This window comes from Cynoglossus semilaevis, unplaced genomic scaffold (genome assembly GCF_000523025.1).
Source record: "Cynoglossus semilaevis isolate Cse_v1.0 unplaced genomic scaffold, Cse_v1.0 scaffold992, whole genome shotgun sequence".
NCBI classification, from domain to species: Eukaryota; Metazoa; Chordata; class Actinopteri; order Pleuronectiformes; family Cynoglossidae; genus Cynoglossus; species Cynoglossus semilaevis.
In genome coordinates this window covers 22,694-32,836 of record NW_007585124.1, presented here as the reverse complement: position 1 = coordinate 32,836, position 10,143 = coordinate 22,694, and the positions used below count along the sequence as shown (strand labels likewise).

The 10,143-nt window shown below is 49.8% G+C and overlaps 2 protein-coding genes across 3 annotated transcripts in view; both read right to left on the bottom strand.

Moving 5' to 3' along the window:
- The window catches only part of fastk (Fas-activated serine/threonine kinase), a 17,414-nt gene extending 10,103 nt beyond the window's left edge, over positions 1 to 7,311 (bottom strand). Inside the window, 9 exon segments of the mRNA XM_025053765.1 lie at positions 36 to 195; positions 272 to 465; positions 467 to 480; positions 564 to 712; positions 947 to 1,134; positions 1,541 to 1,850; positions 1,921 to 2,254; positions 5,542 to 6,012; positions 7,059 to 7,311. Of these exon segments, the coding sequence (XP_024909533.1) occupies positions 36 to 195; positions 272 to 465; positions 467 to 480; positions 564 to 712; positions 947 to 1,134; positions 1,541 to 1,850; positions 1,921 to 2,254; positions 5,542 to 5,973 (1,781 nt within the window). The 5' untranslated portion in view covers positions 5,974 to 6,012; positions 7,059 to 7,311.
- Positions 7,312 to 7,593: 282 nt separating this feature from the next.
- Positions 7,594 to 10,143, bottom strand: part of cyp7b1 (cytochrome P450, family 7, subfamily B, polypeptide 1) — a 3,250-nt gene continuing 700 nt past the window's right edge. Inside the window, exons 2-6 of one of the 2 annotated variants that reach the window (XM_008337425.3) lie at positions 9,750 to 9,886; positions 9,046 to 9,675; positions 8,757 to 8,957; positions 8,481 to 8,659; positions 7,594 to 7,991 (exon numbers count right to left, since the gene is read on the bottom strand). In XM_008337425.3, coding sequence (XP_008335647.1) covers positions 7,692 to 7,991; positions 8,481 to 8,659; positions 8,757 to 8,957; positions 9,046 to 9,675; positions 9,750 to 9,886 — 1,447 coding nt within the window. In that variant the 3' untranslated portion in view covers positions 7,594 to 7,691. The remainder of the gene's footprint in view (positions 7,992 to 8,480; positions 8,660 to 8,756; positions 8,958 to 9,045; positions 9,676 to 9,749; positions 9,887 to 10,143) is intronic. The other variant, XM_017030876.2, reaches the window with a different exon arrangement.

Sequence of the window (10,143 nt, the reverse complement as noted above, 5' to 3'; positions counted from 1 at the left end):
GGCCGGGGGAGGGGCGGGGGGGCGGGGACTCTTACCTGTACTTGCGGTTGACCTCATCGGCCGTGAGGGCGTGGTCAAACATCAGCACCTTGTGGTTGTTCTGCAGCCGCGGTCCGGTGTAGTTCTGGTTCTCCAGTCCAACCGCAGCGTCCAACAGGGACAGGTACCGTCGGACAATCAGGGCGTACGGACCGTCTGTGGACACAACGACGACACGGTCACTGCCTGAGCGGCCCACACCGCTTTATGTGAAGTCGTCTCGGCTACTGACTGGTGACGTTGCTGATGAAGGTGGAGGAGAAGACACGGTGCAGAACCGGGCCCGGAAAGTGACCCAGCTGAAACAGGGACATCAGGATGTTGACCGTGGCCAGGGGGGAGCTGAGAGCCTTCAGCTCCAGAACCTCCTCCAACCGTGAGAAGAACTGCTGCTCGTTGGACGGACGGTAGCTCATCCCGCTGAACCAGCTTCTGGATCACCTGCAGGTCACAGACATAATGACATGACAAGAACCAGGGCCGGGGGAGACCACCCCCCCCCCCCCACTCCCTCACCCCCTCACCTTGCTGTCCAGAAACTCCGCCTTCTTCACCAGGAAATCGGCGATAGTGTCCAGCAACTGCGTTTCCCTCAGACGGTGGCGGGCGATGTATTTAGCGATGAGTGCCATGGTGTACGGAGAGATGCCGTCGGACTTCTTTGGAAGCTCCTCTGAGACAGACGGACAACAGACGGACAACAGACGGACAACAGACGGACAGACAGGTCACATGGTGAGACATAAGCTCCGCCCCCAAAGTTAAACGTTAGTTTTGTATTTTTCAGTTCTTCAAGTAAAATGACTACAACAACAATTAAACTACTGAAATGGTTAACACTGAACAGCGCCACCTGCTGAAATCGTTTCAGTGAGTGACAGTACAGTCGGAGCAGTCAGGTGGTCACCTGCAAGGCTGCCAATAAACTTTTCCTGTCGGTTCTGGTAGAACAGGTGAGAGCTGAAAATCAGTTCCAGGCTCTTATTACTGGCCTCTCGAGCGCAGGTGGCCAGCATCTCGTCCAACAGCGCCATCTCCTGGTCTCTGACACCGCTGATGCTGGCTAATGTGTGTTTGACCAGCCGCAGGATTTTCCTGGGGGGTGGAGCGCAGACACAGAGTTAGCATGTTTGTTTGCTAACCCAGCCCGCTGATGCTAACTACTGTTAGCTAGTGATAAACTGTTCCCGTTGAACTGTTTCTAACTCTACTCCTAGAATGTTCCTTCTTCATTTAGCCGACTATCTGAGCTAGCCTTTAGCCATCTCGCTGCTACATTTAAGTAACAGGAATGTATTTAGCATCTGTTCCAGATAACCTTTATCTTTACCCTAACTTTTCCAAGTTTGTCGTGGAGCGGCTCATTTTTGGCTAATCATTAGTGACTCGACTGTTGTCTGGTACCGTTTTCTGACTGACTTCTAAGCAGACCTGGCGTCTGCACGTGGACCAGTGTGTTTAGAACAACCCTGCTAACACGTCATGTGACCACGAGGTTCACCTGTTAGCCAGGAGTTGTTCTGGATTCAGAGGTGTGCCGCTGCCCCCTGTGGCGGATTCCTGGTGTTGCAGCGAGTGCCACTTGAGTCTGTAGTAGGACAGCAGCATGAAGAGTGTCTGAGGGTGGCGCTCTCTCTCCAGGTTCTTCTCCAAACAGGCGAGGCAGGCCTCGGTCAGAGGGTGCTGGACCCCAGGGTGGAGCTTCATGCTGGAGCTGAAGACCATGGACACGTCCTTCTGGTTAAACTGGTTCAATCTGGACTGACACTCTGCCTCTAAAACCTGGACCAGCTGGGAGTCACTGGAGAGACCTGAGGACGCAGAACAAGACGGGTGAGACCGGGCCGGACGGGACCGGGCCTGGGTCGGTCAGGGACTTACCCAGTGAGGCCACGGCGTACAGGCAGTTGACGATGCTGAAGTTGTCCAACTTGGAGCAGTTGTTGATGATGGCGTCACAGAGCGTCTGAAAGTCCTGATGCTCCAGGACGTTTTGTTCGACGCCGACCTTGACTTTGCCTCCTGCCTCCGCCTCCTCTCTTTCGGGGCGTAGGGAGGGCGAGGCCTGCAGCAGCTGACCGATCTTCTGCAGGGCCACGGGGTAGTGGTTGTAGGAGATCTTTGCCGGGTTCTGAGTGACCCAACGCAGAACCTCGTCAGGTTTCCTCGAGCGCTCGATCAGGCGCTTCATGGTGAAGAAGGTGTCGTAGCTCATCTTCTCATGGATGAAGTTCCACGCCTTCTTCTTACCGGCCGTGGCCACCGACACTAGTTCTGCCATTAAATGATTTATTCCATTGCATTATTCCAAAACAGCATTTTCTTGCTTCTGGTATAGCTTCTGTCTTAAATGAGCAAACTTAACTTGTTGCTTGTGCCTCTTTTTAATGGACACTTTGTCTGACCAATATGACTGCAGAGCTATTTACAACACTTGTTTTTGGGTTAGGGTGCCACCTTATGTCAGTATGTTTTTCCAGCAGCCTAGTATGATTAGGATGATGCTGATGCAACTGATAAAAATCCTCTTTTGTATGTGAAAATGCACCATGCTTTTTAAATTGTTTTTTGTTCATATCTACAGTATCACCTTTTATTGTCACTAATTCTAAAAAAAGAAAAAAACTTCAACCTTTGGGAATTTCAAAGAATGAACAAAGGCTGCAATTTCATCTCCAGATCTAACCAACGTGCATGACTAGGAATCTATCAAAGGTTGAAGTGAAATGTGTAATAATACAGTCAATTTACAATACAGTGAAATCCCACAGCATATGATGATGACTGAGAACATTTCAGTGTTAAATGAATCATTACGTCACAAAAATAAATGCATTTTTCTTTTTACAATAACCACTAAACACAGATATGAGACTAAAGAATGTACAGAAAAATATTTATATTTATAAATTTGAACTGAAAGGCAATTTGTAAATATTATCTATGAATGAAACTAAGCATGTCTGAAATGTCAATGGAATTACAGAAAAAAAATGCACTATATACTGTAGATTTCGATATTTTGTTTCAATAAATACCTTCTGCAAGTTGTACTGCTGGGTGAATGTGTTTTCTTCAGAAAAAGAGCAGAAAAATCAAGAGCTTTTAAAAAATTGAAACGTTATATAATTTTATTTGAAGTTTATAATAAATGACTGATCAAGTTATGACCTCAGCAAACCATCTGAAGTCTTCACTTTAAAATGATGTAAAATCAGGTATATTTGTAAAGAAGCAGGAAAAACATGGCGAGTACAACTGCGGACCAGTCGAGGTATTTAAACTCATGGCTTCAAGACAGAAAACTCAAAATTCACATAGTGGTTATTTTATTATTTTTATTTCCGAAGTCATGAGTAACAAAATAATCACAAAGACTTACAGATCATTCTTTACTGTTTTACAAATTGATTCACATGAAACCTCACCTAAAATATAAACATGCTTTGACAGTGCTTTTATAATAAGTAAAAAAACAATATTCCCAGAATTCCTTTTGGATTATGGTGAGATTAACTCATTATATGATAGTTTGCCAATCTGTACGTTAAACCGTTTGTATTGCTTTGTCCCTTAGAAGGTCTCACACTCTGTGTCCTGTGTGGAGCAGATGGCACAGTGGCAGTGCAAGGCCATTGGATAGTGGTAGAGAGAAGAGATGTTGGGTTGGCAGCCAGGCAGCCGGGCGGTCATGTGACGTATACGGCTGTACGTGCATACACGGTGATGCCTCTGGATGTAAGGAGGTTCCGGCACTGGTTTCTGAAAACAAAGGTGGCACAGTTTATAAGATGAGACTGTGTGCTGTGCAACTGCGTTTCCCTCAGACGGTGGCGGGCGATGTATTTAGCGATGAGTGCCATGGTGTACGGAGAGATGCCGTCGGACTTCTTTGGAAGCTCCTCTGAGACAGACGGACAGACAGACGGAAGACAGACGGACAACAGACGGACAACAGACGGACAACAGACGGACAACAGACGGACAACAGACGGACAACAGACGGACAGACAGGTCACATGGTGAGACATAAGCTCCGCCCCCAAAGTTAAACGTTAGTTTTGTATTTTTCAGTTCTTCAAGTAAAATGACTACAACAACAATTAAACTACTGAAATGGTTAACACTGAACAGCGCCACCTGCTGAAATCGTTTCAGTGAGTGACAGTACAGTCGGAGCAGTCAGGTGGTCACCTGCAAGGCTGCCAATAAACTTTTCCTGTCGGTTCTGGTAGAACAGGTGAGAGCTGAAAATCAGTTCCAGGCTCTTATTACTGGCCTCTCGAGCGCAGGTGGCCAGCATCTCATCCAACAGCGCCATCTCCTGGTCTCTGACACCGCTGATGCTGGCTAATGTGTGTTTGACCAGCCGCAGGATTTTCCTGGGGGGTGGAGCGCAGACACAGAGTTAGCATGTTTGTTTGCTAACCCAGCCCGCTGATGCTAACTACTGTTAGCTAGTGATAAACTGTTCCTGTTGAACTGTTTCTAACTCTACTCCTAGAATGTTCCTTCTTCATTTAGCCGACTATCTGAGCTAGCCTTTAGCCATCTCGCTGCTACATTTAAGTAACAGGAATGTATTTAGCATCTGTTCCAGATAACCTTTATCTTTACCCTAACTTTTCCAAGTTTGTCGTGGAGCGGCTCATTTTTGGCTAATCATTAGTGACTCGACTGTTGTCTGGTACCGTTTTCTGACTGACTTCTAAGCAGACCTGGCGTCTGCACGTGGACCAGTGTGTTTAGAACAACCCTGCTAACACGTCATGTGACCACGAGGTTCACCTGTTAGCCAGGAGTTGTTCTGGATTCAGAGGTGTGCCGCTGCCCCCTGTGGCGGATTCCTGGTGTTGCAGCGAGTGCCACTTGAGTCTGTAGTAGGACAGCAGCATGAAGAGTGTCTGAGGGTGGCGCTCTCTCTCCAGGTTCTTCTCCAAACAGGCGAGGCAGGCCTCGGTCAGAGGGTGCTGGACCCCAGGGTGGAGCTTCATGCTGGAGCTGAAGACCATGGACACGTCCTTCTGGTTAAACTGGTTCAATCTGGACTGACACTCTGCCTCTAAAACCTGGACCAGCTGGGAGTCACTGGAGAGACCTGAGGACGCAGAACAAGACGGGTGAGACCGGGCCGGACGGGACCGGACCTGGGTCGGTCAGGGACTTACCCAGTGAGGCCACGGCGTACAGGCAGTTGACGATGCTGAAGTTGTCCAACTTGGAGCAGTTGTTGATGATGGCGTCACAGAGCGTCTGAAAGTCCTGATGCTCCAGGACGTTTTGTTCGACGCCGACCTTGACTTTGCCTCCTGCCTCCGCCTCCTCTCTTTCGGGGCGTAGGGAGGGCGAGGCCTGCAGCAGCTGACCGATCTTCTGCAGGGCCACGGGGTAGTGGTTGTAGGAGATCTTTGCCGGGTTCTGAGTGACCCAACGCAGAACCTCGTCAGGTTTCCTCGAGCGCTCGATCAGGCGCTTCATGGTGAAGAAGGTGTCGTAGCTCATCTTCTCATGGATGAAGTTCCACGCCTTCTTCTTACCGGCCGTGGCCACCGACACTCCGGCAGCAGCCCCCCCCCCATAAGAGTGAAAGTGGACTTGGTGCTGGTAGTGGGGGGGTAAATGGGGCGGGGCCAGGGGGCCGTGGTAGTGGAAATGGGCCCCGCGTTGAGCGTCAAACGGACGGCCCTGGTACAGATGGTAGGCAGACGTGGGTGGAGCCGAGTGTTGAGGGTGAGTGAGGGGGGTGAGGGAGGGAGCCTCCATCATTGTCAATGAGCGTCGTCCCTGTTTGACTGCCCCCCGTGCACTGCCCCCACCTGCCCCCGCAGCAGGGCTACTGTAAAGGCGAGTGGCATACATGAGGGCAGAGCAAGCTGACGGGTGGAGGCGGAGTCCTCCGCTCAAAAGGCTCCGCCAAGTGGACAAACAGAACATTGTCCGAGATTCAGGCCTGCGGGCGGAATCACAACTCTCCTGAGGAGGAAGAACGGGACAAGAGGAAGAGGAAGAGGAAGAGTTGATGTTAGAGCTGGGCCATTCATCAAAGTTTGATTTCAATTACAGTGAAAACAAGACACTGGAAATAACTGGACGACTGTTCCAACAGTCAGATGTCAAGGCTACAGCACACACATACAGTACAGTGACGTTGTTCACACTAGAACCTGTCGACCACTCAGAGCAGAACAGCCGGAATAAACCCCGCCCACAGAACAGAACAAAACAGTAACAGTCAGTAACAGTCAGTAACAGTCAGTAACAACTCCACCGCCCCAACAAGGTACAATCATATATTTTCTCACTTTGTCTTGTTTTTTTTTTTCACGCTCAATAATGTTCAATAAAAGCAAATTCTCAAATCAATGAATAATCGTTTTGAATAATCGTGATTTCAATAAGAATCGAAATAATCGAGCAGCCCTGGGTCATGTGACAGCAGAACACCGCTGTCCTGTGAACATGACGTCACAGGACAGCAGTTTTAATCCATTTAAAAACAGCATCACGTGATCAAAGACCACGACAGGCTGACGGTGACGTTTCCTTTTTTAATCTATCAGTGGAAACGGTTCTCCCTGACCTCCACCAGTGGAGGGCGCTGCCTGCCGGCCGTGACGTGGTTCAACACCTGTCGAGTGGCCTGCCTGCTACTAGCTTTAGCATTTCGGTGCTTGAATTATCGTCTCCAGATAACTCGTCACTGCTGACATGAAAATGTCCGCTGTGACGTCACACAGTGGACCACGCCTCTTCCGTGTGAGTTTGAAGTTCACAGGCTAATGTTAGCAGCTGTCACTTAGCAACCCATTTAACCCAAGGCTGGTTAAACACAAACGGAGGAACCAACACAGACTTCAGGCTCCGAGTTGACGAGTGACCGCGGGCTGCGTCGGTATCAACGCCCTGTTCTCACTGCGATGCCATGACGGTTGTAGCGGTTAGCACAGTTAGCACAGTTAGCCAGTGGGATCAGCAATTCCACCCTCCTGTCTCGGTCCTCAGGTGTTTGGGTTTTTTACCTCATTTCTGTGAATAATCCACTGCTTCGCTGGTGTAGACGTCAAGGAGGAGCCGAGGGCGTGAAGGGCGCTGCGGTACCGGGCAGCAGGCGGACGAGCCGCTTCATTCCTCCACACAGACCACTGCTACCATCAGCGGCTACCCGGCATGCACCAGGAGCAGGAGCGGAAGTTTTGTGACAGTCGAAAACTTCAAACGGTGCTGGCCTTGATTACAGGTTTAGCACCCCCTGTAGGAACAGAGTGGAGCTGCGGAGACTATAGAGTGATTTAAGGTCGGACACTTTATTCTGTCCCCGCAGCGAAGTTCTTACTGAGGTCGAGGGACAAGAGCATCAAAAATCTAACCGTGACGGAACAGAAAACAAAAACAAAAACAAAAGAAGATTGTTTTATTTTTAAAATAGCACTTTATTAACAGCAGGTGTAGAACATTGAAAACTCTTTACTCTATACCTTATATGTTGGGGCTGTACTTGTGTGGCACATGGTACTTCACCTGGTCCTTACTTTAGCACTAGTGATTAGCATCTTAAAGTAGAACTACGTTTATCATTTTTAATTTTTTTTTTTTTAATGAATAAACTCCTGAAGACGTGTGTGTGTGTGTGTGTGTGAAGACAGAGCAGAACCTCAGGCCCCAGGAACCCACAGTCTGTACCGGAACCGAGTGTCTCCAATAGGGGGCAGAGTACCCAGTCCCCCTCTCATCCGATTAGGACAGGGTCTGGTCTGACCCTCGTCCACCTGGACCTCGAAGTTGAGCAGCACCACGGAGATGAACAGTTTGATGGAGTAGAGGGCGAAGCCTTGTCCAGGACACCTGGAGGCGCCGTAGCCAAAAGGCAGGAGGTAGTGCTTCAACCTCTGACCGTTTTTGTAGAAGTCGGTCTTTTTTTGGCCATCCTGAACAAATCGATCAAATTTGAACGTCTGGTAAAAAAGAAAAAAAATAAAGGCTTCAGGCTTCAGAAAACCATCACCACTGAGGAAATAAGTCAAGACCAAAGTCCATAGAGAAAATCAGAGATTTTAGTTCAGACCAAAGTCCATGGAGAAAATCAGAGATTTTAGTTCAGACCAAAGTCCATGGAGAAAATCAGAGATTTTAGTTCAGACCAAAGTCCATGGAGAAAATCAGAGATTTTAGTTCAGACCAAAGTCCATGGAGAAAATCAGAGATTTTAGTTCAGACCAAAGTCCATGGAGAAAATCAGAGATTTTAGTTCAGACCAAAGTCCATGGAGAAAATCAGAGATTTTAGTTCAGACCTTGGTCTGTGATTAGTTCACGGCAGCAGATGATCTAAAAAGCTTTTAATCAGTTGAATTCACATGTTTATCTGTTGGAGAACGTGTACATTGGTGGTGTTATTAATTAGTTAATTAGTAATTAGTGACTGGATCAGTGATTGGTCGGTACCTCGGGGTCGTCGTAAATCTCGGGGTCCATGTGCGTGGAGAGAGGAAACAAACCAACGATGTCTCCTTTCCTGACGTGGACCGACCCTGCACTGCCTAACTGGATGGTTGTGTCCTCCAGGACCAGACGTGGGGGAATGGACGCCGCCGACACCCGGAGACCTTCATTAACAAGACTGTCTGTAGGGGCGGAGCCAAATCTGTGGTTACCCTGACGTGGTGTGTGTATGTGAGTGTGAGTGTGTGTGTGTGTGTGTGTGTGGACAGCACGGTGTACCCAGGTAGACAAGTTTGTCCAGGTCCTCCCTGGTGAGCCTCACGTCTGTGCTGAGCTCCGTGTCACCGAGTCCACAGTTGTCCTTCAGCTCCGCCCGGAGTTTGGCCGTCGCCTCCGATGACGTCAGAGCGCCGTTCAAACACCAGAAGGCCGACGGCACCGTGTTGATCGTGGACGCCCAGAGGATGGCAAAATGATGAGCTGCAGGAAGAGGCGGGATGTGAAGAAGATAACTGCCCCCCCATCGCCCCCCCGTGGCCCAGGTCAGAGACTCAGGTACGCCCCCTACCTGCTTTGTGGATGTCCTGCATGTCGTCGTACTGATCAAAGATCTTCAGTCGGTTCTGGGTGAACAGCGCGCTGTTGGACCAGCTCTTCATCTTCTGTGGCAGGAAGTACTCCTGAAGAGTCCTGCGGTTCCAGGAGGTTCTGCCCAGCAGCCACACGGGGCACTGCGCCGCCAGGAACGGGAACATCCTGTCAAAGTCGTAGAGTTTTTTCCTCCACACCTGCAGGTCTGAGCGGCGGCGGCGGCCGTCGTCGTCGTCGGGGGGTTTACCAAATATGGTGAGGATGACGGCGGTGAAGACGGCAGAGGAGCAGAACTCCTCCACAGTGGTGCTCCACCAGCCCCCGGGTCCGGGGGGGGTGGCCTGCTCTCCCACATGGTCTTGACGGAGAACGAGCATCAGGTTGTCCCTGAAGGACCCCAACATGGCCTCCACATTCGCCCCCTTTAAGAACTGATGGCCACGCATGACCTGCTCCTTCAGGCCACGGTTGGGGTTGTTGGTGAGCGGCGGAAACCCGAAGGCGTACGAGGAGATCCTGTCTGAGATGGGATGGAAGTCCAGCTGTGGTCCGTGCTTCATGACGTACGGGTAGAGCAGAGGGTTCATGACGAAGGTCATGTACCGACCTGTGGGACGGAGCGCTCCACGGATCAGAACCAACAACCGCCGTGTTACTGTGGAGAGGAGCAGAAACACTCACCGAACAGTTGGACCGTGAACACGTCGCCGTGAATCGCCCGCTGTTCTTCCAGAAACTTCTGAGCATCTCGTCCGTACGCCAGCGCTTTCCCAACATATGGAATCCAGCCGTCAATCAAAGGAGGCTCCCCCGGCTGCCTGTCAAAATAAGAGTCATCACCTCCACTTTGACGCTACTGTTTTTCAAAATAAAAGACTTTTTTCACTGGAAGTCTGACTCAGCACACACACATGCATCTCCTTAAGGCCATCTGGAAGGTGACGCTAATGACCCCGCTGACCTTCAGCAGAGCGTCCTCACACACACACACACACACACACACACACACACACACACACACACACACACACACCTCTGTGGTGTTTTTGTCGTTTAGTGAAATACGACTCTTCTA